The 26,903-nt window shown below is 39.3% G+C and overlaps 1 protein-coding gene across 9 annotated transcripts in view; it reads right to left on the bottom strand.

Moving 5' to 3' along the window:
• The window catches only part of LOC124117045 (6-phosphofructo-2-kinase/fructose-2,6-bisphosphatase 3-like), a 101,448-nt gene that overhangs the window by 40,443 nt on the left and 34,102 nt on the right, over positions 1–26,903 (bottom strand). For 8 of the 9 annotated variants that reach the window (XR_006858218.2, XR_006858219.2, XR_006858221.2 and 5 more), the window contains exons 2-5: positions 10,473–10,598; positions 5,653–5,749; positions 4,214–4,277; positions 2,799–2,933 (exon numbers count right to left, since the gene is read on the bottom strand). Coding sequence is in view for 5 of the 9 variants with exons in the window: in XM_046478733.2 (XP_046334689.1) it covers positions 2,799–2,933; positions 4,214–4,277; positions 5,653–5,749; positions 10,473–10,598 (422 nt within the window). In the remaining 4 variants the exon portion in view is untranslated. Of the gene's footprint in view, positions 1–2,798; positions 2,934–4,213; positions 4,278–5,652; positions 5,750–10,472; positions 10,599–17,791; positions 18,012–26,903 lie in introns of those variants that run through there. The other variant, XM_046478735.2, reaches the window with a different exon arrangement.

Below are 26,903 nucleotides of genomic sequence, written 5' to 3'. Positions count from 1 at the left end.
TTCTTTGGGTTTGGGAACATAAACTAACATGGAGGGCACATCAACCTATGTCTCCTGAGGAACAGGTGGACAACGAATTGGGTGGTGGGGAGAGACATAATCACCATCTCATGGGCGTATGCAGGGGGGATAACTCATACAACTCTGAATAACCATATGTCAGCATTCTTTCCATCTGTACTATCGTCCTAATCATTACACTCCCTGAAACCACTGCATGTAGCACAGGGCAACTATTTGGAGATAATCTCCACTGGCAATAATCCAGTAACAAGACCATAGATGTACCCACTATAATCCTTAAAGGGAAACAACACTCCAAGTTTGAATGCATTGAAATATGGATGGGCTAGCTTTTTCTTGGCAGATTCAGAATTTGCTTATTATGGACTATAATTTTGACTGGTTTGCTTGTGTTCTGCGCTATTCTTGCTGCACTGTTAAAAGTGACACCTAACAGAGGATCAAAGGATGAGAAGTGGCATATCATTACAAAGCATATACAATAAAGAGCTGAAGCCAAACTGACAAGTTTTTGTTGTTGATTAATGCATACACAACTTGAAAGGGTGCTGGGCTTTTTTTAATACACAGAAATAAAGATTGCTGTGTGTATTTTCTTGTAAACTATAACACAGAAATAGCAAACAGCTGTATGCACATGTTCTACCTATCTACCGATGATTCAGTTAAAAGAATACACAATAATATAACTTCAAAGAATTTTGAGTGAGTGAGTGAGTGAGTGAGTGAGTGAGTGAGTGAGTGAGTGAGTGAGTGAGTGAGTTGGGTTTAACGCCGCTTTTAACACTATTCCAGTTATATCACAGCGTGTCAGCTTGATGTGGGAGGAAAATCCAAAGTGATGCAGGTCTCAGACGTTTACCACTTCAGTGAAACCCTTGAGTATGTGTATAGTGCTGACAAACAAAGAATTTTGATGTTATGATCGGATGAATTGTATCTGAAACTATTATTTTATCAGAAATAATATTTTCCAATATTGAGTTATTTTAGTTGCAGCTTTTACTGCTATATATATATATTTAAAATGATAATAACCATAAGTGTAGCACTTTGGTACAACTGATTGCTATTGCTGGATGATGCTAATTGGCATCTCCTGATTACACGGAATAATTAAAACGCCACTGGCTGGATGACTAAGAGGTGGAATATTGTTTCCCGCTAAGGCTGGGAATCACCTAAAGGAGGAACCAGGCTAGGGGATTTCTCAACAAAACTTGGCCAGCAAATTTGATTACAAACCTCAAAGGATAAATCTTGGTCTGCTAGTGCAAATTTAATCATGTACACCAACTGAGCTGTTAATAATAACCTTAATTCCACAATGACAATTTTCACATATGGCTTCAATTACAATAGATCTGCTCATTTAATGATTCACATGCAAATAACTGTAGACAACAGAGTTCAGGGACATCATCCAGCACAATAATGCAACACAAGCCCCGCCCATTCAATTACCGTATTCGACGTAATAAGCGCCCTGCTCTAATAAGCCCGCAGCGATAATTGCTAATATATTGGATAGTATCCAAATTAACACCCCTTCCCCTTGATCAATGTACACAAAACTTATTTATTCGTGTATAATACCCACTTGTGTGTTATATGCACCTTTAATTATGAGGGCAATTAAATTCTGGAAAATATATCTGTCATGTATGATACGCACTTACTTTTCTTTTGTATCATTTCAGGCTGTCAGCATAAACCACGACATTTACGATCTTTCAACTCTGTTTTCTTTCTCACCAAAATTATATTCAAGTAAGTGCCCCTTTTTTCTAATTTTGAGAGCGCCCCGGGCGCTTATTACGTCGAATACGTTATCAGCCAAGTGGGCACTGAAGCTAACATGGATATGTAGTCAGCAGTTACACAATATCACATTATAAAATGCCACGATAATACAGAGCACAAATGTCTAGTCCCACGACAAACTAGGGATGTCATGATAAATCGAAATATCGATATATTGCTATTGGTAAGCACTTGAAGTCTATAAATCGATTGTTAAATCAGTTTCCGATCAATAGTATCGATTTCAGTTAGGAATATTGATAGTTTCGATTGTATTTACCATATCAATAAAATACATGCAATGCTGTTCAAATTTGTTTTTCTTTTGATCATGAGTGGTAGTAATTTTCACATGGAAATGTTGAAGTTTCTTTTACTTAAATTGTTAGGGTAAAGAAAAACCAAATCAGTCACTTCAGTTCCAAGGTTTAATTCAACTCTAAAATCCATCTAAAATGATACACTGAAAACTATCAATATTTATCGCAATAGTTGCTTGCAATATCAATAGTTATCGCAAAAGTTTCTCTCAATATCAATAGTTATCACAATTGTGATTTCCAGACCAATAGTCACCCCTACTACAAACCATGTAAATAGCATTTCAATATGGTTCACTTGGCAAATGATAATGCCCTGAAAAATAGCATTACCCATAGACAAGGTAATTCATCACAGTTGACACGATAAGCCAAGTCACCAAGACTTGCATACAAACTTCCTTGATTATACGCCCGGGCATATATATTTCTTCAGATACTCGTTACCCCTGCCATTTTATCGCAAAGATATAACAAGGAGAATCTGTGCTTTAAAATCACCAGGCATTTAATCATGGCTTGGTGTTTAATCGAGACTACTGTGTTTTTCAGAGGTCAAGCATTTAAACAAGGAAACATTGGAGTAGATTTGTACAGACTGCTCTGTTTGTCCAGGTGGCAGCTGGAGGATGTCCCTACATGTCCTCCTACCTTTATATTGGCCTCCACCACTTCAGGATCATCGCAGATGGACTCCACAAAGAACAGTTTGAACTGATGCTCTACTGTGAACATGTTAACAAGCATCTTCCTCCTCTCGCGGGTCGTGTTGGTCGCATCTACCACCTGCCACAACACATACATATCAGTGAATGAGGGAGGCCGGGAGTGTGTGAATGTTGTTGGAAGCCACAGACAACAATATTCATGTTATGTTATGGTAGTCTGTAAAGTATCAAGTCTAGACCAGACAAACCAGTGACTGGATTGGTTGGTTGGTTTGTTGTTTATAGCCGTACTCAGCAATATTCCAGCTATATGACGGCGGTCTGTAAATAATCGAGTCTGGACCAGACAATCCAGTGATTGACATCATGAGCATCGATCCACACAATTGGGATACGATGACATGCATCAACCAAGTCAGCAAGCCTGACCACCCGATCCCGTTAGTCGCCTTTTACGACAAGCGTGGGTTGCTGAAGACCTATTCTACCCCGGAATCTCCACGGGTCACCAGTGACTGGAAGCACGGCCAAAAACAACAGAAGCTGGGGTACGATGCTGTGTAATCAGCCATTTTTATGAACAAGCATCTCAACATGATATCCTGGCAACCTGTTCTGAAAATGGAATCCCTGCAGCAGACCCGATCCAATTCAAACCTAAGAGGCAGAACGTGATCTTACTATTTAATAACATTGATCCAAACCTATGTAATTTCTTAACCTCATGACAATACAACATTCGCTTATCACAATGTATGTCATCTTGACATTGGACGACAACACAAGATTCCCTAATCACAATGTATGTCATCTTGACATTGGACGACAATACAATATTCCCCTATCACAATGTATGTCATCTTGACACTTGGTGACAACACAATTAAAATTCCTGAATCACAATGTATGTCATCTTGACACTTGGTGACAACACAATTAAAATTCCTGAATCACAATGTATGTCATCTTGACACTTGGTGACAACACAATTAAAATTCCTGAATCACAATGTATGTCATCTTGACACTTGGTGACAACACAATTAAAATTCCCAAATCACAATATATGTAATCTTGACATTAGGTGACAACACAATAAAAAAATTCCATTAATCACAATGTATATAATCTTGACATTGGGTGACAACACAAATTAAATTCCCTAATCACAATGTATGTCATCTTGACACTTGGTGACAACACAATTAAAATTCCCAAATCACAATATATGTAATCTTGACATTAGGTGACAACACAATCAAAATTCCATTAATCACAATGTATATAATCTTGACAATGGGTGACAACACAAATAAAATTCCCTAATCACAATGTATGTAATCTTGACATGGGTGATCGACAACACAATCAAAATTCCCTAATCACAATGTATACTCACCCCGACCTCTCCCCCGTTCTCCAGGAACTGGCAGGCATCCTCCATGGCCAGTAAAGCACACTTCCTGTAGAGTGGAACAAGTACACAATTGTTACACTTGCTGGAGGTACAGGGAAACATGTAATTAACTAGTTTCATTACTTGGTGATTTCATTCCTAATTCTTATAAACTGGCAGCTGGGTTGGTTACATCCGGACCAGTTGAATTCCCAGAGAGAAGCTGTTCTGATCAGTAGAAAAGCGCTTGAGTGCATTCCATCCCAATCGGTTGAATCAGTGCAGTGAGCAGGGCATGGAAGCTAGCCTCTTGGGATCTACTTATTTATTTTGTTAGGGGTGTAAGACAATAGTGAATGGGTGGTATTTGGAGACCCCATGTACAAACATCTTTTTATATATTGTAATATTCTTTCTTTTACAATCTATACCATCTTTAATGAAAGGAATTACACCAAATTACACCACCTTTTCACAACAAAAATATCTCTCAAAATATCATTCAACAATATATTTTAACACATATCATCACTTATTTATCTTCATTCCATTGAGTTTGAGAATCAGTTTCCTCTGGTATTAACAGGATAATATTGGCTTGGGTAATCTTCACATCTTTCAGGTATGTTTTTAAAGGAGAGTACTCTAATGTATTGTTTTCATGAAATCTCTGATTTTAAACTACTGTATTCGACGTAATAAGCGCACAGGGCGCTCTCAAAATTAGAAATAGGGGCTCTTATTAGAATATTATTTTGGTGAGAAAAAAAAACAGGTTGAAAGATAAATTTCATGGCTTATGCTGACAGCCTGAAATGTTCATATATGACAGATATATTTTTCCAGAATTTAATTGCATATAACACACGAGTGCATATTATACACGAATAAATAAGTCTTTCGTACATTGACCAATCGGAAGGGGTGCTAATTGGGATTGTTCACTAGCCAATATATTAGCAAATATCGCCGTGGGCGCTTATTAGAGCGGGGCGCTTATTACGTCGAATACGGTATTCACTTGTCATAAATGAAACAGTCCTGACATCCAAACACTATCTTTTTTTTATATCTTTACACCCCAACTTGGTTAATAGTGAACAGCTGTGTTTTGAGATTGTTAATCTCCAGGTACTGATCCTTCAAATATGCTTGAATATACAGTGCTGATCGGTCCACCACAACTAACTGTATATTTGACGGATGAAGAAGACATCGTTGTGCCATACGTACAACCAGGCAGGCCTCAGAGAAAACGCCACAATACTCATGTCTAACACAATAGTTATGTAAAATGATACACATTCACTGTAATTACAACAAATGTGTTCCGTTCTTATGGATATTGAAAATCATGCTGGCATTGGAAGTCTACCAGCTAAACAATGACTGAGAATAAATTTGAACAGTGGAATGTTGGGAGGTGAGATGTTCCTACTGACGTTCGTATCTCCTGTGCCTCCTTGTTGTCTGGGCGGAAGAAGTCATGGCTGCGATACTTGTTGGTAGCTGCACGACGGTACTCTCCCACATTGAACACTGGAACACAAAAACACAGTATATGAAACTCGTCAACTGATGACAAGGCAACTACATTAAACTATCTGTTCACACTGATTGCTGCAGCTCAGCGACTTCTTATATGTTCCCTGATGATTCTGAGATAGTGAGTTGGGTTTTATGCCACTTTCAGCTGTATACGGCCACTAAAGACAAATTAACTAAAGTTATCCTGCTTGTATCCCATTGTAGTGCATGGGAACCTTTTGTTCTCTTATGATGAGATTGTAGTGCATGGGAACCTGGTTTGTTACTTTTGATGAGACTGTAGTGCATGGGAACCTGGTTTGTTACTTTTGATGAGATTGTAGTGCATAATTTCAAACAACAGTTACCGACACATGCCATTCACGGAACAGTACAACAGAATGTCATATTTATTTTAGTCGTATTAACTTGCACCACAGTTAGCTGTGACTGAGGCAGTCTTGCACGCAACATCAGACACACACAATGATAGAAAATAGCTTAATTCAAGCAGGCGGGCCCATCCGAACTTTGAACAGGATTACTACTGTCCCAGGGTTCGAGTGAAGTAACCTACTTTACACTTGCTGCTTGTTGTTGTGTCATGTCTTTGTGTTAATGACTTTGGGTACAGAAAGACAGGCCCTGGTGTCTTTGAGGTTTTCTGCTATATTAAATCTAAACACTCATGTTTTACAGAATTATCACAAGGACTGTGGCCCTTGAATGCTCAACTTCAACACTGAGCCTTCACTGGGCCCTGGTGTGACTGCACTGCACAGGGCTATATATACACTTAGACCAGCATGGTGTATCTACAGCATCAGCAGCTTCAGGCTAGGAATAGCCTCATCTCCCTCACAACCACTTGGCAGCAGCTGAGAACTGTGTACTTCGCCAACAATATTGAACTATTTTTGTTCATGAACCCACATGTGAGAACCATGCTCTCAACAATTATTTTATAGATGATTCAACAGTTACTCTCTCTATATATATTCAGTATACTTGTATGTAAGATGTCTGCAAGTAGGAATAACATTATGGTTATCAACAATAAACCTTTTTACCAGAACAGATCAAAGTTTGAGACTACAAATCTAAAAGCAAATGGTTCCTTGGCCCTGTTCGTTACATGAACTCACATACTTTAACGCAGCCTTAGTTATTTGATCACTTTGTTGAACAGGCCAGAACAATACCATTTAAAAGACATTAAGTACTTTCAAAAACTTCACCTTAACTACTGTTGATTACTTCATATAATGTTTTAGATATTAGCAACATCATTGATCAAACAGAATGTTCTGCTAATTGCAATGACAGAAAAACTCAACATAATCCTTAAATTGATTTACTAAAATGAAAAATGTGGATGAATATGAACTAGACAAAAGACAAATCTACAACTGTAATTGACAAGGTCTGATGACTAGTTGATGGATCCAATGTGCAGAGAAGATAACCCTGAGTAGCCTAGCAACAGTCAAGGCTGACTGAACTGATGTGTCGTAACTTCCATTGTTTCATAACAGGCATGACAGAAAGATTCGATGTATAGAACACAGTTGGTCCTGAGTGGACAAGCCAGTCAAGACTCAAGGATCCGATGTATAGAACACAGTTGGTCCTGAGTGTACAAGCCAGTCAAGACTCAAGGATCCGATGTATAGAACACAGTTGGTCCTGAGTGGACAGGCCACAGTCAAGCCTGAAGGATCTGATGTATAGAACACAGTTGGTCCTGAGTGGACAAGCCAGTCAGGACTCAAGGATCTGATGTATAGAACACAGTTGGTCCTGAGTGGACAAGCCAGTCAAGACTAAAGGATCCGATGTACAGAACACAGTTGGTCCCAAGTGGACAAGCCACAGTCAAGACTGAAGGATCTGATGTATAGAACACAGTTGGTCCCGAGTGGACAAGTCCCAGTCAAGACTGAAGGATCTGATGTATAGAACACAGTTGGTCCTGAGTGGACAAGTCCCAGTCAAGCCTGAAGGATCTGATGTACAGAACACAGTTGGTCCCGAGTGGACAAGTCCCAGTCAAGACTGAAGGATCTGATGTATAGAACACAGTTGGTCCCGAGTGGACAAGTCCCAGTCAAGACTGAAGGATCTGATGTATAGAACACAGTTGGTCCCGAGTGGACAAGTCCCAGTCAAGGCTGATGGATCCAAAGAATGGAACACAGTCACGGTTTAATGATTTCCTTTATAGTCTCCTGAGTCTCCAAACCCCAACTAAGAGATCAGTCAGGCATCGATTTCAAAGGGACTAATATAAGCAAAGTTTTCCAGACCAAAACAGTTTGTTTATTCAGACTAGTGGCTAGGGTTACACACTGAAGCGGATCTTCATGTCCATGTCAGTAAGAGAACAGCTTGAACTGATGGGATTTGATATCACAGTGTGAAACAGAACCTGCAACACATGAAGAAGATTTCCAATCTTTTGTCTATGGACCATGGTCTACCAAAGTGTTGTCATGTTCGTGCAGTGCTCATGAGTTGTGGACAAGCTGAAAATATTGCCCATAAGGGAAGAACGATCGTGTGTAATAACCTTCCCATATTTGCATATGTACGTGCATTTTAGCTGGTGTTCTTTAACTTCTTTTGAGTAGTATAGATTAACAATTGATCTCTGCCATGTCACAGTGTTATCTGATTCTCCAGCTGACCATCAGGGAGCACCAGGTAACATCTACTTGACTGCAACCCTCTACCATCTATCCTCCACGGTTCTGTCAACAGCCTGCAGTGGAGTCGTCACATTAGGGGGAAACACTCTGCCTCCCCAACAGACAGCTCCCTTCATTCCTAGGATCAGTTCCGTGATGGCATCAGATATAGTCGGGATGCAACAAATTTACTAGCACAAATAACATATAAGGGCACCACCTAAAAGGCCTGAAGTCATACTAGCCCCAAGGACACCATTAACATCAGGTAAAATGACAGGAGTAGTGACATTTGTAGGATCAGCTTATACTAGTCCATACACAAAGGTTAAAATCTACAGAAAGTAATGCCAAAATACAAGTTCGGGCTTGTAGACTTAAAAACTATTTGGTTGTGGCTGGATGGAGGCTGAAGTTGCATCCCAGGATTAAGTGGATTGGTAAGTGAATCTCACTCATTGTCTGACTGACCTTCTGATCAGGATGAGACATACTCAGTGTGCTGTTACAATATATAACAGTTGCCACAATGTATGCTCCCTGGCTGTGGGAACTCTCCTCTGCATGAGTAAAATTTGTTGTTGTGTAATGGCAAGAAAGACAAATAATACAGTCTACTCTCGCGATAAGGAAAAATCAGGTTTTGACCACTCACATTCAATCTACCGTATATCGCTGTGTATAAGGCGAGTTTTTCGTACCTAGAATGAGGGTGGGTTGTTTTATACACGGAGTAGAAGATCTCACGTTTTTTTCCAGGTGTTTTACTTTCAGCTTCCACTGGCAATGTCAATCGGCGTTCGATAGCCAGCCTAGCATTTGACAATAAAACTTCGCATTTCGTCCTAAATAACTGTTCCAGTAACTATTTCCATACATAAACATGATTTGTACCTGTTTTCTTTGAATAAGGTTAAATAATTTGGAACATTTCCCTTGTAATCCATTCTCGGATAAAGGTCACACGCAAAAGGCTACTTCTTTTGTTGATATTGTTGTAGCACGTCTATAAAATCGGTTCAAATGCATTACAGGCTGTAACAAATTACCATAATGATCCTAAAAGTAGGAGTACCATAACTATCCAAAAATGATGACACAGTTTTTTGTTAAATACAATATATTGTCTTTTACCCTTTATGAGAAGCTCAATTTACAGAACAAACACTTTCAAATCTGATGTCACTTGTACTATTATTCTTGAACGGAAGAGGTTGGGGTTATCCGACTTGCAAGGGTGCAAGTGCACCCTGTTCCTCCATGAACAGGAAGAGATTGTCTCAAGTGCCTTTCACTTTGAAAATCCACTTGAACGAAATAAACCCCTGGTTCTGGGAGACACTTGGCACCAGAGATGTACCTGCCTTTCTAGAAACTGTCTACTGCTTCATATGACCACCCACTTCACAGCTGATCATATCTGTCTGTTTTATTGTACTAGAATCATTATCCGTTTTTTTCACACATTCTCAATCCACCACAAGATACATTAACTGACTCTCCCTACATCAGTGAACATGAGCGAGTATGGATGATTACAGGATCTGTGCGAGCTTCACCCCTGACAGGTTAAGGAAAGCCTAGTGATTACAGGGTTAGACCTCCCCCTCACAATCAATGTCATAAGCCCATTCTTGGTGATGACCTATATTGCTGGAATATTAATAAAACAGGGAAAAACCACACAGCGCTTTCACCAAACTAACATTCACATTTACTCCACATCCCAACCTCAACCCTGGTTTTGTTTGTTTGTTTGTTGTTTAACGCGCCACTCAGCAATATTCCAGCTACATGATGGCGGTCTGTAAATAATCAAGTCTGGACCAGACAATCCAGTGATTGACATCAAGAGGATCAATCCACGCAATTGGGATACTATGACATGCATCAAACAAGTCAGCGAGTCTGACCACCTGATCCTGTTAGTCGCCTCTTACAACAAGCACAGTCGCCTTTTACGGCAAGCATGGTTTGCTGAAGACCTATTCTACCCCGGATCCTCACGGCTCCTCAGCCCAGGTCCTGTTACAAACAACATCACTTACCTTTTGTACTGACTCCAATCCAGTTGAGGTAGCGTGTCAGCTTCTTAGAGATGTATGTCTTTCCTCTGGCCGGCAGCCCGACCATGGCAATAACCGTGGGAGCCTGGACAACATGGGGGCAGGATGCTGCAATACAAAGCTGCTTTTAGTACTTCATTACACAATAGTGTCAAACAGCTTGGTACAGTGGCTGCCATGATACCATTACAAATAACTAAAAGGCACTAATTTTAACAATCACACTGCAGATTGCACACATGGAGTAACCAATCAGTGTGCAGATAGATATTGTGCACATGATATTGCACAGTAAACGAAACAAAAATCAACGAAAAGAATCAGCAACTCCATGTACACATGAAGGTTACTACTATAAAATACAAGTATAGCAAGTACCAGTCATGATCTGAATCTGCACAGTGAGTGAGTGAGTGAGTGAGTTGGGTTTAACGCCGCTTTTAACAGTATTCCAGTCATATCACAGCATGTCAGCTTAATGTGGGAGGAAAGCCCGAAGTGATGCAGGTCTCAGACGTTTACCACTTCGTTGAAACCCACGAGCACGGGTATGGTGCTGACAAACATGGAAACATAATCGGGGCGAAACGGGATTCGAACCCACAATCATAGGTTTCTAGCATGCCTAAGGGACGCAATTCTGCACAGCGAATCGCGGCGCCTTAGACGATTGGGCCACCCGTGCCCCCGAATCTGCACAGAGCATTCAATACATTGAGATACTGAACAAATCTCCAGGGCTTAATGCAGGCAGGGTTACTGTTTTCTTATTGTAAAGTAACCGCTATATACAGTTGTTACATTAAGTGGACCCTACACTATTATAATAATGATCTGATTAGGAACACCAGCTGTGACAGCAAGTTTCACTTCTAAACCTACTGCATCTTTTGCCTATTGAATTGTAGATATATTCATTATAACCTCTTGGAAGGTTTAACTTTTTATCGTAAGACCACATCCCGGGTATGGGGTTTTACTTTTTCCTAGTAAGACCTGATGAGTTGAGTAGCAGATAAAATTTGAACTCGATGTTTCTAACTTGCAACCTCTCATATCGTGATAATTTTGTAAACCAATGTTTTGCCACTCGGCCATGGGAGCAAGTGATAATTTCCGTTCAATTTTACATGACATGACTTTAAATGTGTGCATGCTGCACATAATCTTTCTCTTGCATGCTTTCATTAAATTCCCTTTAGACAACACACTGTATTGTCTCACTATAAGGTATCCCAAAGTTTTCTTACATATAGACTGTTCATAAGTTGGATCAAACACCCAAGGGGGTCCCTTCCAGAGATCACAGTTTCAACCAAACCCTAGAAGTGTTTTATCCTTAAAATATAAACTGCCACCTACTACCGTATTCGACGTAATAAGCGCCCCGCTCTAATAAGCGCCCAGGGTGATATTTTCTAATATACTGGCTAGTGAACAATCCTAATTAGCACCCCTTCCGATTGATCAATGTACACAAGGCTATTTAATCGAGCATAATACGTTTGTTATATGCACCCTTAATTATGGGCAATTAAATTCTGGAAAAATATATCTGTCGTTTAAAAACATTTCAGCATAAACCACGAAATTTACGCTCTTTGAACTAAAAAATATATATTCTAATAAGAGCCCCCTATTTCTAATTTTGAGAGCGCCCTGGGCGCTTATCATGTCGAATACGGTATATCCCAAATCATGAAACTTGGAATAGACAAACTACAATGGTTTCTCAGAACTATCAGTACTGCAGAGTTCAATGTGTACCGAATGGCCTTGGTTTTGCTATCTTTACCATGTTTCAAACACAGATACTGTGGGTATTTTTTCATGAACGTTTCGACCCAACGTCACATGGTAGGCATATTGCCTATGTAGGGTAGTCACATGACCTGAACTTCAACATAACAACAAAGATATATGTAGAAAGCACAATGACTTTGTGTGTTTTTGTGCAAAGTATTATTCACTGCAGGCTGTCTGTCATGTAATTTGGCTGCTCACCGTAAACTGAGCAGGCGATGTTCGAAATTAAGCATAATCATCAAGGGATCCTTGTGGTAACCCAAATGTCGTAAGTTATCAATTTAGGAGGTCCCAAGATTAATAATACTATAGAATAAATGCTTCAGAACCCCCTTAATTTCAAACAAACCGAAGTTTAAACCAACACATAACTTCACCTGCTGTCAATGCATTATAGCATCACTGCATCAACCCCAAGTAGGATATATTTGACACTGGTACTGTTTTTCAGTATGACCATATCAGCTTACTGCTGCAGCTGTCAGTGAAATAAAACCTCATCACGCTGGCTGATACATACATGAAAAAACATTCCACAATTGCTGTACGGAATAACATGCTGTTTGTCCCACCAATATCAATATGGACTTTGTCATCTAACACACACAAAATAGTAGCATTGGATAATGCAAATAGTGCAAGAGAAATGCACCTAAGTAATGATGTCTGACTCCTTGCAATTCTTCTCACTGCTTGGTATGCATGGAAGGTCATACAGACCCTTGACCACACTTGTTGCTAAGTAACCGGAATATACGACCTGCAGGGGTGACTTTACACTGGAAGCATAACTGTAGTTTAAACAACTTTCTTCTAACATGCAAACATTGAAAGTATAGGTTCAAACCTTTCCAAGTATCTTCATACATAAAGTTCGTTATGCCTATACGCTGAGGGGGGTACAAGTATATGCAGCGGGGTATGCAAGTATGTGCAGCCGGGTATGCACTTATATGCATCGGGGTATGCAAGTTTATGCAGCAAGGTATGCAAGTATATGCAGTGATGTATGCAAGAATATGCAGTGGTGTATGCAAGTATATGTAGCAAGGTATGCAAGTATATGCAGCAGGGCATGCAAGTATATGCAGTGATGTATGTAAGTATATGCAGTGATGTATGCAAGTATATGTAGCAAGGTATGCAAGTATATATTTAGCAAGGTATGCAAGTATATGCAGTGATGTATGCAAGTATATGCAGTGGTGTATGCAAGTATATGTAGCAAGGTATGCAAGTATATGCAGCAAGGTAAGCAAGTATATGCAGTGATCTATGTAAGTATATGCATTGATGAATGCAAGTATATGCAGCGATGAATGCAAGTATATGTAACAAGGTATGCCAGTATATGCAGTGATGAATGCAAGTATATGCAGCGATGAATGCAAGTATATGTAACAAGGTATGCCAGTATATGCAGTGATCTATGTAAGTATATGCAGTGATGAATGCAAGTATATGCAGTGATGTACGCAATTACATGCAGCAAGGTAAGTAAATATATGCAGTGAGGTATGCAAGCATGTACAGAAAAGTATGCAAGTATGTGCAGTGACAATGCCTAAAAGACAACTGACAAATGCGGAATGGCTCAATAACACAGCTATTATATAGTGTTAGTTATGTTTAGTGAATGCCAGCAGAGGTCTTACACAGTGTAAGTCTCTGATGCTCAAGCAGCCAAAACTAAGTCTGTTCCTTTGGCAAGTCACCAGTAAATAGCAGCAGGCTGATTTTAAAAATTCAGTGGCTTGGTGGGTCAGTCCACAGCCTATATTCACATATACACATATGTAGTACTTGTTGATAAATGTTTATATCTGACATTTCACGGTTAAACAAACAAGCCCAGGAAGAAAATAGTATTTTTTGATATGTCTTAGTTGGCTTTTGAGAATTTTGGTCGGCCAATTTCAGTTAAATACTGGCTTGACCTACTCTCCATTAGATGTATTTTTCTTAAATCCATTCTAGTCTTATGCTGGTTTTCTCTTTCCCACTTTCAGGCTGTTTAACACATGGACTGATTTTCTTCATGGAAGTTTAACCCTGGTAACCAGCAAATCCTGGCATGACAAAGGGAAATAAGTCTGTATGAGAGGTGCAACACTGTGCTCCTACTTGAAGTGCTGAATATATTAACCCACAAATGAGTCTGTCGAGGAAGTGGCCCAAATGAATGACATTCTGTCGAGCATACAAGTGGCTAACACAGCCTATGACTGAATACAGAATGAGATAACGCCATATCCCAACAACATTCAACATGAGGAAAACAAAGTTACACAAGGAGGAAAAGCATACATATTTTATTAAATCACACAGAGTGTTGAAATGTGTTTATGATTTCTATAAGCCGTTACCTCTGGTAGTTAACTCTCATTTTAGGGGATTAATCATGATACAAGCTTGCCATTGGAAAATACAGAAAAAACTTTGCCTTTATTATTTCATTAAAATCACTTGAATAGCCATTGTATTTTTATGTTTCAGTATTCACAGCATTCAGAATAAATATCAGTACAGAAGGCCTACACTAGTCTTTTGACAAAAGGGCCGAAGGAACCGACATCCTGGCATTGAACCCAAGCAGCCCAGTCAGTCCAACACAACCTTAATTTCACCATCTGTATGTTGCATCAGATTTCAGGAATAGCACTGGAAGTAAAACTAACCACATGCTGACAGAAACTAACGATGGCAAAACTTTGCCGCTAAGAAAGTATGTTTGTATTACAGAACACTGCACAATTCAGGAACAGACTACCATACCACAGATTCATGATTTGAGCAAAGCCCAAACACTACTTGAAAGATACAACACAAACATATGGATGCTCGGTGAACTGAAACAGTTCATGCTCCCGTGTGGGTATTGACCACATTTAGCTATACAGTCATATTGATGAAGTGTCGTTGTGGCAGAATGTGAAGGATGTTTTATTGGCCGACAGCACCATCTGCTGGTGTGGAAGCAAACAGGGGATGTACAGTTACACAACTATATAACTCCTTGGTCCACCATTTCAACTGTACGTCATTACTTTTGGGTTTCTCCGAAGCTGTGTACAACCTGAATTGATTGTAGCTTTGACCCATATAGCTAACACACATTGGTACCACTGAAATCTTGTTTAAAGCGGTCATACACCCAACTGACTCAGACACGCTATATGATTTCAATGGTAGTTCAGCCTTAGAAATTTGTTTTTCTTATGACCAGTCTAGGACTAGTGTAAATCTTATCACTCTTGTCCTCAGAAGTTGAAACTAGTCCTGCTTGAAGAACACAAAAAGGTTTACATTTTCTGTCAGTTTTATTCAGTTCCAATTTGTATAGCAAAATTGAAGCATTGAGAACTATTTCGGAATTATAGCTCTCAAATGCAGCTAGCCAATGAGGACTACACCTATGGATTTTTACATGTCCTCACCGCAATTTAGTTGTCTTGGGCTAGTGGACTAGCATGAATTTCAAAGGCTGGGAATAATTCGCCACAGCCTTGTGCCAATTTATAGTCAAGGGATAGATATTGCAGCTAGAAACATAGAACAAATGCATTATCGCTGTGTAACTATGCTAATCATTACCTTCTAAACTGATAAAGCTAAACTACGAGTTTGTATACATAGTGTGTCTTGATCAGACTTGCAAGGACTGCCAACTATCCTGAGTCTAGCCCCCTTTAAGCCACAGACTGGCTGACCTTGTATTGATCTGACTCACCATGTATATTGATCCAGCCATTATCAGCTGATTGTAAAAGCAGGGAGATTTGTCATTTCCCTTTAAATCACTTGCTAAAGCAGTCATGACTTGACCAGCATCAGTAATGGCCATAGAACGAAACTACAACAACAGTACACTGTTCAATATTTTCACTAACACTCTCCCAGAGCCTGGAGTTCCATTAACTTGAATACTTGTAGGTCCAGTAGCCTATTACCTGTAATTAGGATGCTGGTTTGAGAAGCATACCTGGCCAAGCGTCACTTACTGGGTAATAACACATATGGAAGCCACACTTAGCTCAGCTCTGACTTATCAAACAATAGATAATAGGCCCATTTAGTCTACTTACCTTTCATATATGACAGACTAATTTGGCTGAAGCTTTCGAAGATCAGACTGGTTTGTGATATTTTTTTGTTTCTATTTATCTCAAATAATAATGATTCAGTGACATGCGAATTTAGAATTATCATACCCTTCAGACATGGTGGGACTGTTCCATGGGTAAATGAACCTGGAACCCTGAGAATCTGTACATGACTTCATGTACCACCACACACTGACACAAATACATGCACATGCATGCAGAGGCTAGCCTCACCTTACTTCATGTACCACCACACACTGACACAAATACATGCACATGCATGCAGAGGCTAGCCTCACCTTACTTCATGTACCACCACACACTGACACAAATACATGCACATGCATGCAGAGGCTAGCCTCACCTTACTTCATGTACCACCACACACTGACACAAATACATGCACATGCATGCAGAGGCTAGCCTCACCTTACTTCATGTACCACCACACACTGACACAAATACATGCACATGCATGCAGAGGCTAGCCTCACCTTACTTCATGTACCACCACACACTGACACAAATACATGCACATGCATGCAGAGGCTAGCCTCATCTTACTTCATGTGCTAGAGGAGACCTAGTTGTTGACAGAGATATACAAGTTTGTTATATGGTGGTATGTATTTCACATCACTAACACATGTAACAATACACTATAGATTCCACAATTCAACACAGCTCTGAAATGTATTGATACTGTGAAGAACACCTCAACATGTTTCAAAACTGATCACTGTCATGCTACGAACTGAAATAGCAAAGCTTACATCGATACGCTCTCAAGTCTGAAGCCCAAGATGGCAAAAAAACTGTTTTGCAAGACCAGTGAATATTCTTCTCTCTATTTCCGCTCTTCCCAGTAAGCATGTTTATAGGCTTATTTGATTCGGATATGCAGGGAGCTTGTGGATGAGATATATCACATTTGAACTTTAAACCTTTCAAACTAATCTCATAGCAGCCAATCTCCACAAACAAACCAGAGATAATTTCAAAGTAATACATTGGTATAAGAAACAGGGCAGTTCATGTGTGCAGAGGAATCTGATGCCCTTTTGCAGTTACATGTCAATGTAAAATATTATTACCAGCGGCACAATCTAAAGTGATGAAGATCCTCAGATAGAAACACTGTAAGCCTGGGCCTACACGTGATTTAGTAACAACGCTGCCTAATGAACACCCTTCGAACAGGGTAACTTGAGCTGAAAGACTAACTTCGTCCCAAGTGCACATGTGATGGCATGTGGCATAGACAGGTGACTAGGCATGTGAAGAGAAATGAAGTTTTCAGCATAGAGGGCAGATGGCATTTCTCGACAATGACAAAGCAGTTTTATACAGGACCTTCCACTACTGATGCAAGAGTACGGCAACTTAGCTCACCTGTGCCCCAGCGACCTGGGTCAGCACACCACGCTTTGCTCATTGTGCTTCTACTTCAACATGCTGACAGCAACAGCTGAGCTAGGGGCAGGTTCACTGAGGGATGTCCTCCAACACTACTGTCCCTAGGTAACAGCTAGTGATAAGCAAGTACTTCACTAAACTAGTCACCACTCAGCTGACTGCTGTAAACATGTACCGCACTGACCTTGCTGTTGCAGTACAAGGCCAACTGAATGTCAGGGCAGTCCATTCACTTTACAAGGGGGGGCAGGTTGCTGCTAGGTAATGGAATATACATTATCACCCACGCCTTCACTGAAGCAGCAATAAAGTGGGCTTGCCGGTATGAAAGGGACATATTATGGATTTGTCCATAGAGAAAAGCACCCTATGTGGCGACCAGCCAGGTGTATCTGTAAAGAAACAAAACAATTCCCCCTCTTATGAACAACTTTCCTTGCATATAACAGCTGTGGTTAAGACATTATCTGGGCAAAAAGGGAATTCCACTGCTGCAGTGAGAAGTCTAGCACACACTCTCAAGCAAAAAGCACCATACAAGGCAGCTACTCTGGCCAAAGAATGTGGTTTGCTAGTTGCTCTGAAAATGTTTTCCAGCATAACAATAATAGATAATGCTATCACAGAGTTCAATACAAAATACAACCCACTATCTGAGTGTTTATATTTCATTGTTATCAGTCATGGCATAAATCCAGAATTTCAACCGAGTGTCCTATGAGCTGCAATATATCGAGACAAATATCTGAGGTTATCTGTTTGTACAGTATTATTACCAGTATAATGTTTGTTTGTTTATTGTTTAATGCCGCTCTCACCAATATTCCCGCGACGGCAGTCAGTAAATAATCGCGTCTGGACCTGACAATCCAGTGATTTACATCATGAGCATCGATCCACGCAATTGAGATACGACGACATGTATCAACCAAGTCAGTAAGCCTGACTACCCGATTACATTAGTCGCCTATTACAACAAGCACAGTTGCCTTTTCTGGCAAGCATTGGTTGCTAAAGACCTTTCTAACCCGGATCTCAACCCGGATCTCAATAGGCAGATCAGTGTATTGAGTATAAATAGTTCACCTACAGCTTCAATGGCAGAGGGGTAAGCGCTCTAGCCCGACTCACTCACTCACTGCACTGAAGAGTGTGTTCACTGCAGTCTCCTGCTGTACACTGAAGAGTGTTCACTGTAGTCTTCTGCTGTACACTGAAGAGTGTGTTCACTGCAGTCTCCTGCTGTACACTGAAGAGTGTTCACTGCAGTCTCCTGCTGTACACTGAAGAGTGTTCACTGCAGTCTCCTGCTGTACACTGAAGAGTGTTCACTGCAGTCTCCTGCTGTACACTGAAGAGTGTGTTCACTGCAGTCTCCTGCTGTACACTGGAGAGTGTGTTCACTGCAGTCTCCTGCTGTACACTGAAGAGTGTGTTCACTGCAGTCTCCTGCTGTACACTGGAGAGTGTGTTCACTGCAGTCTCCTGCTGTACACTGAAGAGTGACAGTATTACCTCCCCTGTGTGAACTGTCGGACATTAAACAGCAGGGAAACCCCAATATGGCTGTCAGCTTACAGTTAATTTAACTGAGAATCGATTACAAGAACATGCATTTACAGACCATTAGCTTGACAGAATGCAGTAAACTACAAAGAATCTTAGTGATGCAGGTCTCAGATGTTTACCACTTAGGTAAAACCAACGAGCACGGGTATGGTGCTGACAAACCTAGGGGACGCAACTCTACACAGCGAATCTCGGCACCTTAGACGACTGGGCCACCCGTGCCCCTGCTTGGGGAGGAGCTGAGTACACATAGACCAATAATGTCACACTGACAGGGGCATGTCAAATGACAAGACATACCTGAACATGCTGAAAGGAGCTTGGGGAGAATCTGGGTATACTTAAGCCAAGGATGTCACACATACTGTGCATATCAAATGACAAGACATCCCTGTATGGAGCTTGTGGAGGTTAAATGACGAGACAAAAGGTGTGTAACTTTCAACTAAATAATGTAAAACGTGAAATTAATGCGTCTCCAAAAGAATGCAACCGCTGGCCCCGAGCCAAAACTGTGACTCCCCCCCTCCTCCAACCCATGCCCATTTTTTTCCATATTATTGTATGTATATTCTTTAATCCCCCACTCCCACCCAGCCAAATCACCTCCCCCTTAGCTTTTTTAGATAAGGTCTGTAAAGTTTATATTTTTTTGGGTTGCACTTCTTTATTTATTCATTACGCTTTTTTTCCCCAATAGTATAAGTGCAACCCCGTGTGCGACATCACTATAGTGTTATTTATTACATGCGTAAAGCGCATGTTAAATCTCCAAGTATAGAATAGAATAGAATAGCGTATGTCTAAGTTGGTATTTCTGCTATCCAAAATGTCTTATTGTTAATATAAATGCGATGTTTAATAATGCGAGCAAAGACCACTCGCATTTTTCGCATTTAATTCACACTTGCGTTAATATCAAGATTTACAAAATACATTGCAGAGTAGAAAAACAACTTTAAGAAATTGAATGTAAAAATAAAACATTTTGCCATCAGTGTGCAAAAGGAAATTTAAGAAATAACAAACAAAAAAACAAGACAAAAAGTGAGCAGGACTCACTTAAACCCCTGAACTTATAAGACTCCGACATATTTGTAAGTTCAAAACATCAAAAAAGCAATGTTTTTCAGAAAATTCACTGGTGCTGTTACAGCGTAACAGTTTTCCACAATGTATGCTCCCTGGCTGTCAAAGCTCTTCTGTCCATGAGTCAAAGTTTTCGCTGTGTAATGATGAGCTAGACAAACCATGCCATTTGCTTTCGCAATAAGGAAAATTAGGCTTTGACCACATATGACACACCACAGTTTGAGTATTGGCAGTATTTACTCTATAGTGTGGTTAGAATTGTTTGTTTGGAATTGGCCTGTTGTAGGATAATTTATCATGAATTCGCTTTGACAAGCCATGCACTATGACTAAATTTTCTTGTGTCTTTTGAATATACAGTCTCATTCAATCTATATGGTAGATTTCCCTAAAAATCTATTCTCAGATAAAAGTAACATGTAAAAGGATACTTCTTATGTAATTATCATTGTAATGTGTCATTAAAATCTGTTAAAATGCATTTTGGACAAAAAGTTATTATTGTTGTAAAGCAAACTACCGTAATTATCCTAAAATGATGACGCATTTTGTTAAAAACAGTATACTATGTGCCAGCAACCAGGTTAAGTAATAATTTGTGTTTATATTTCTTACTGCCTTTTACTCTTTATGAGAGCCACCTTCTACAGAATAAACACCTTCAAATCTGATGTCACATCATTTCTTGAATGGAAGAGGTTCAGGGAAATCCAACCTGTAGCTCGCAAGGGTGATACAAGTACACCACTTATTGAAATCAAACTTTGCACTGCACCTCCCCTATTGGTATAGAAACTGTACCCCCCAATTTGAAAAGAATCCATGAAGTAGTTTTTATAGGTCGCACAAATGTTGAAGCAAAAAGAATATTCAAGTTCAAAACATGAAAAAAATATTTTTTTTCCAGAAAATACACATATCATAATCAAACTCTGCACCTCTTCCATGAGTATAGTACTTGTTCCCTGAGTTTGAAAAGAATCCATGCATAGTTTTCAAGTTATAGGTCACACAAATGTTTAAGTAAACATTTCTATTTAAGAAAATTTATAAAGCTATATTTTTTCAGAAAATCCAAATATTGAAATCAAGCTTCGCACTTCGCACTGCACTTCTCCTTAAGGTATGAAAAGGTATAAAATGTGTTCAACAAGTTTGAAAAGAATCAATGTAGTTATAAGTTTTCAAGTAATTAGTTCACGCAAAGAAATGTTCTCGGATGGATGGATGGACGGACGGAATTCCTTGGTATAACTATATACCCATTCCTTGGTATAACTATATAGCCCTGCCCTATTAAAACATAAGATCCTTATCAGATCTGAACCATCATTTTCAAACCAGTTAGATTGAGAAGATTGTAAGATTGTAAATTGTCTGCATTATAAATCACTGGACCAGCTGAACACACACACAAATAGGGCCAAAGTGGATGGTTGGATGAACAAAGTGGCCATGACAGGCAATATTCACATGCCCTATTTCAGCTAAGAGCATTAGAATTCCAAATGAACATCCCAGCTTCACAACAATGCAGCTGACAGTCCACAGGAAAAATACATGACAGCGGAACATGACAGAGAGCATGTTACCTGTGGCTATGACTTTTAAAGGCCTGTTTTTTTTTTGAAGCAATTAGTTGTTTGTTATTTCCACAGTCTGAAGTGCTATCTGAAGCAGTGACCAACCAGTGTCTATGACTTGTCATATTTTCACATATTCACAAAGGCACTAGTTCTATGATCTTTGCCAAACTGCCGACTAGTTATTAGGTATCATAAGGACTAGTAGAAATTTGATCTTTTTAAGGGTTTTGCTATGTTATCATTATAAGGAACAGTGGACTATAACTGTTGGTTTCTATCACTGCACAGTCCTGCTACAGTGTTCCATGGCTGCCTGCAAAGTGACATCTGGAGCAGACCAACTATTGACCATCTACAGAGAGACCTGATCTATCATATTTCCAGTGCTGCTACAGTCTTCCATGGCTGCCTGCAAGGTGACATCTGGAGCAGACCAACTATTGACCATCTACAGAGAGACCTGATCTATCATATTTCCAGTGCTGCTACAGTCTTCCATGGCTGCCTGCAATCTCTGGAGCAGACCAACTATTGATCATCTACAGAGACCCAATCTATCATATTTCCAGTGCTGCTACAGTCTTCCATGGCTGCCTGCAAAGTGACATCTGAAGCAGACCAACTGTTGACCATCTACAGAGAGACCTGATCTATCTTATTTCCAGTGCTGCTACAGTCTTCCATGGCTGCCTGCAATCTCTGGAGCAAACCAACTATTGACCATCAACAGAGAGACCTGATCTATCATAATTCAAGTGCTGCTACAGTCTTCCATGGCTGCCTGCAATCTCTGGAGCAGACCAACTATTGACCATCTACAGAGAGACCTGATCTATCACACCACGGTAAGAGTTCATATAAATTAACCAGTTTGAGTATAATGCATTCAGGTTTCACATTGTTATCCACACTCAGCATATAGCAAATTCATTCTTTCTATTAATCAGTTTTAGATCTGTGCCCTTACCTGTGTACACACACAGGTATTACAGAGAAAATGGGTACCCGGTAGGATGAGATGGTAATGTCACTGTTACCCTTCCAGCACCTAACAAGGTAGCTTGAGTTGTATACTCCCCATGCAGCTGAGAATGAAAACTGAGTGCACACTGATCCATGGACTGGGGTAATAATGCACCTTGAGAAGGCACCGAGTGTATAGAGGCTAGTGCAACATAAGTATACATTATTATTATGTACATAGAGAGCGGTAGAATTTATGTCTATTACATTGTTTGTATGTTGTTTAATGATGTACTCAGCAATATTCCAGCGATATATGTCATATACAAGATATGGGCAACTGCAATCACAACCTTTGACAAAATGACATTTTGGGGGAGAAAAAGAAATATTCAATTTGGTGTCAACCATCTATTCTACATAAACCTTTAATTTACTCCCACTTTTTGAGCCCCGTTATTTAGCCAATGGGCTTAAAAATGGAAAAATAAAAAGGTTTTTTCTGATCTCCCTCAATGGATGTTCTTCAATTGAGAATTGACTTTCACTTTGTGTGAGTTCATTGGAGTATGAACCTTCATACTCCAATGAACTCACACAAAGTGAAAGTCAATTCTTACAATTTTTTATCACAATTTCTTACCTTAAAGGATGTAGGCCTAGATCTAAACACAATTTTATTTAGTACGACATCGTGTGACTTCATGTTTAAACAGACAGCCATACAATAACCAGCTATATCGCGGAGTAAAATAGTTCCTCAAAAAGAGGGGTGACATGAGCGTATGGATGCACAACTTCAGAAACATCTTACGCAGCACATGTGTTCAAATCATATCCTCATTAGATGAGAAAGTTCTGTAAAGAACTACCTCAGTAAGTCAGTCACAATGACAGCGCATCGTAATACATTTACATCAAGTACAAGACGTCAAATTGGCCGACACGATAAACGTGACGGGAGAGATTTCCGAAGTTGTTAATGAACCTGTGGCGGTTACATGTGTTACTCATCATTTATCAACTGGCCGATCATTTAAAGGTGAATAAAGATGCGTCAAACAGACACTAAGGTAAATTCATAGATTGCTGGAGACGGTCAGTGTCAGCCTAGACACGAATTGAGTCGATACTACGATAGTTTAGATGTGCATTTCTTCGTTTGTTCATTAGGATAGGCCGTAGCGAGGATATTCGTGAACAATCATGCAGTCACGCTCTCTGACATTTCTCAATGTATACTGAAACGCTGAGACCAAGAATAAAGGTTCTAAATGATCAGAAAGAATGCTTATGTATGTTTTTGTGCTAGGGAATTCCCAGGGGTTTCCCCAGGAATGTGGAAGTAGTCCGTCAGTGTTTACGTCATTTCAAGAACACGGTCTCGTGAAAAACGTATGAACGTCAAATTGTGTCGTTCATACACTTATGAACGTCAATTTCGCAGTCATGTGACCGACCTCTCGTCCAATGGAAAAGCTGTATATCGTATAAACTTCATGCTTCTATAAGGCCAACTTACATCAATGTTGCACCTTAGTGCTGTCATCATTTTCTAAGCACATTGGACCCCTAACATAGGGGATATTTTGAACAATCAATGTGACAATCTAAACGCATATGACAGACATGCATAACTGAGATATTGGTTTGTTGTTATTTTTTGGACAGGTGTCACTGCAAGGTGTTCTTGATTCATAATTTTCAATTTGAAAAAGAAAATCATTTGTCATGTTTAAGTGTTGCTCTCTCATTCAATTGTGAGTACTGTTTCATTAAACCTAGGGTAATCATTCTTCCTATCAAGTTTTTCTCCTTTTTCATTTTTAAGCCCCTGGCTTAAATTTGGATAAAATGTCACTCAATATAAATAGGCAAAATCCATAATTAAGCCAAGGGCTTAAAAATTTCATAGCATATTTGCAGAATGCTATAGTATTTTATCAACACAACATATACTTAATATATTATACTTAATTTTTTTTTTTTTGGTAATAATTTGTTTTTTTCAGGGGTCAGAATACATTGTACACGATATAATGCATATTAATACATTAACTGTTTGCACATCATTTGTAATGTGATGATTGATATTACCAGTGATAGTAAATGATTTACTGCATAATATATATGTATCACATGATGGAATCCCTTTTTTTTATCATAAAAACACAACAGCCATTCACACTTCTCATACAGACACCATTTACACGCTCTCACACAGGGACACCACAAGCACTCTCATACACACACACATATATTATATTCTCAAAGAGAGATCTCAAACCTCAAATCAGTGGTTACAGTGGAATAATAGGGAAATGTTGACACTGACCCATGGGCATACCATGATATACGCATGTACACAAGCATATATATATATGCTTATATATACACATCCTAAAATTCAAAAAGGTTGTGGTACATCATCCAATCTTTGTTAAATTCCAAACCTCTGTTTGTAGACAAAGAACATCTTTTCTCTATCTTATATTGAAGTTTGAGTTCATTCTTTAAAAACTGTATATTCAGTAGTATATTTGGAACTCTACATCTGTAGATGAAATATTTTGTGAACAGGATGATATATACTTCATATTTCATTGGTATAAGTGTTGGAAAAGGATGAATTCACTTTCATTCTATATTTTGAAAACTGAAATCTCCAGAAACAAAACATTCCTAGCACAGATACATATTATGTATAATATATATACACAGGTATCAAACACAGCACTGTGAGCCCCGAATGAAGCACCCATAAAATGTTGATGAACACATCACTGTCAGAGTATTTGAAGCTCCTGGAAAATACCTTGAAAACTATTGACTGAAGGCATCATCGGAGTAGAAATATTGTTTTGTAGTCATAAATGAAAATGAGATGAATGATTCCCAGTCAATAGGGCAGCTTCACTGATACAAGATTCCCTATGGGGATTACCTGATACATGCACATCACCCACAGTGGTTTGAACACAAGCTCAGAAAACTCGGGAGCATGCACAGCTCTCAGTGAAATATCTAATAGACAATATGACATCAACGTCTCTCAAAGGCTTATCAATGAAGATTGGAGAAATTAAAGATAATATTTAGTATTTTGGAGATGTAAGAGAATTCAGTGCAAATGACCAATTCAAGATCACTGAACAGAGCAAAACACTATTAAGTGGACATGTACGTCAGGGTGCTTTACCTGCTTCCCAAGAAAGAACAGTCTCCCTCAGCTCAAAGTGATGCAGCAATATTTTATTAGGACTAGTTACATCAGTGTATATCACGGCCAGTGGACCCTAAAAAAATGGCCCTCCAAATTGGGCCCCTGTTTCTGATTAAAGAAATATACCTAGGATTCCATTCCATTCCATTCTAAGATCTTGGCAGTTGGCACACAAAATGGGAAAATTGTTATTTTGTTCAAAACTGGGATTTTTTTCAAAGTTCTTATTTTCTATGTTCAGAGTTTTTTTCTTAACATTGAATTTAAGATTGGATTCAATGCAATAAAGTTCAAACCACTAAGCCACTTCCTCTATATTGGTCCTGTTGGTCATGGAGAGGGAGTCCTAAGTTGGATAACTTGTTCCCAATCCATTTCAATCTGAATAAAATATGTTTAAATCAAAATCCTGTGAAAGATAAGACTCCTCTGCAAAGCTATTATAAAACAAATATTAAATCCAGTTTGAGAATGTTGACTGAATTTTTTTGCAAATCCTGGGTCCAAATATTGTCCTATAAGCAGGCATACATAAACCTCTGGAATTATGCTAATACCTGGCCAATCATGTCCACAGGTGATGTGTCACCTGGCCCAGATTAGCGTCCACGTCATTCTGAGACTCTATTACATGTAAGGGATATCCTTATTATTT

Source organism: Haliotis rufescens, unplaced genomic scaffold (genome assembly GCF_023055435.1).
Source record: "Haliotis rufescens isolate VD_foot unplaced genomic scaffold, xgHalRufe1.0.p SCAF_45, whole genome shotgun sequence".
Lineage (NCBI taxonomy): Eukaryota > Metazoa > Mollusca > Gastropoda > Lepetellida > Haliotidae > Haliotis > Haliotis rufescens.
Note: the sequence above shows the minus strand (reverse complement) of the source record. Positions and strands in the feature narration are given on the sequence as shown.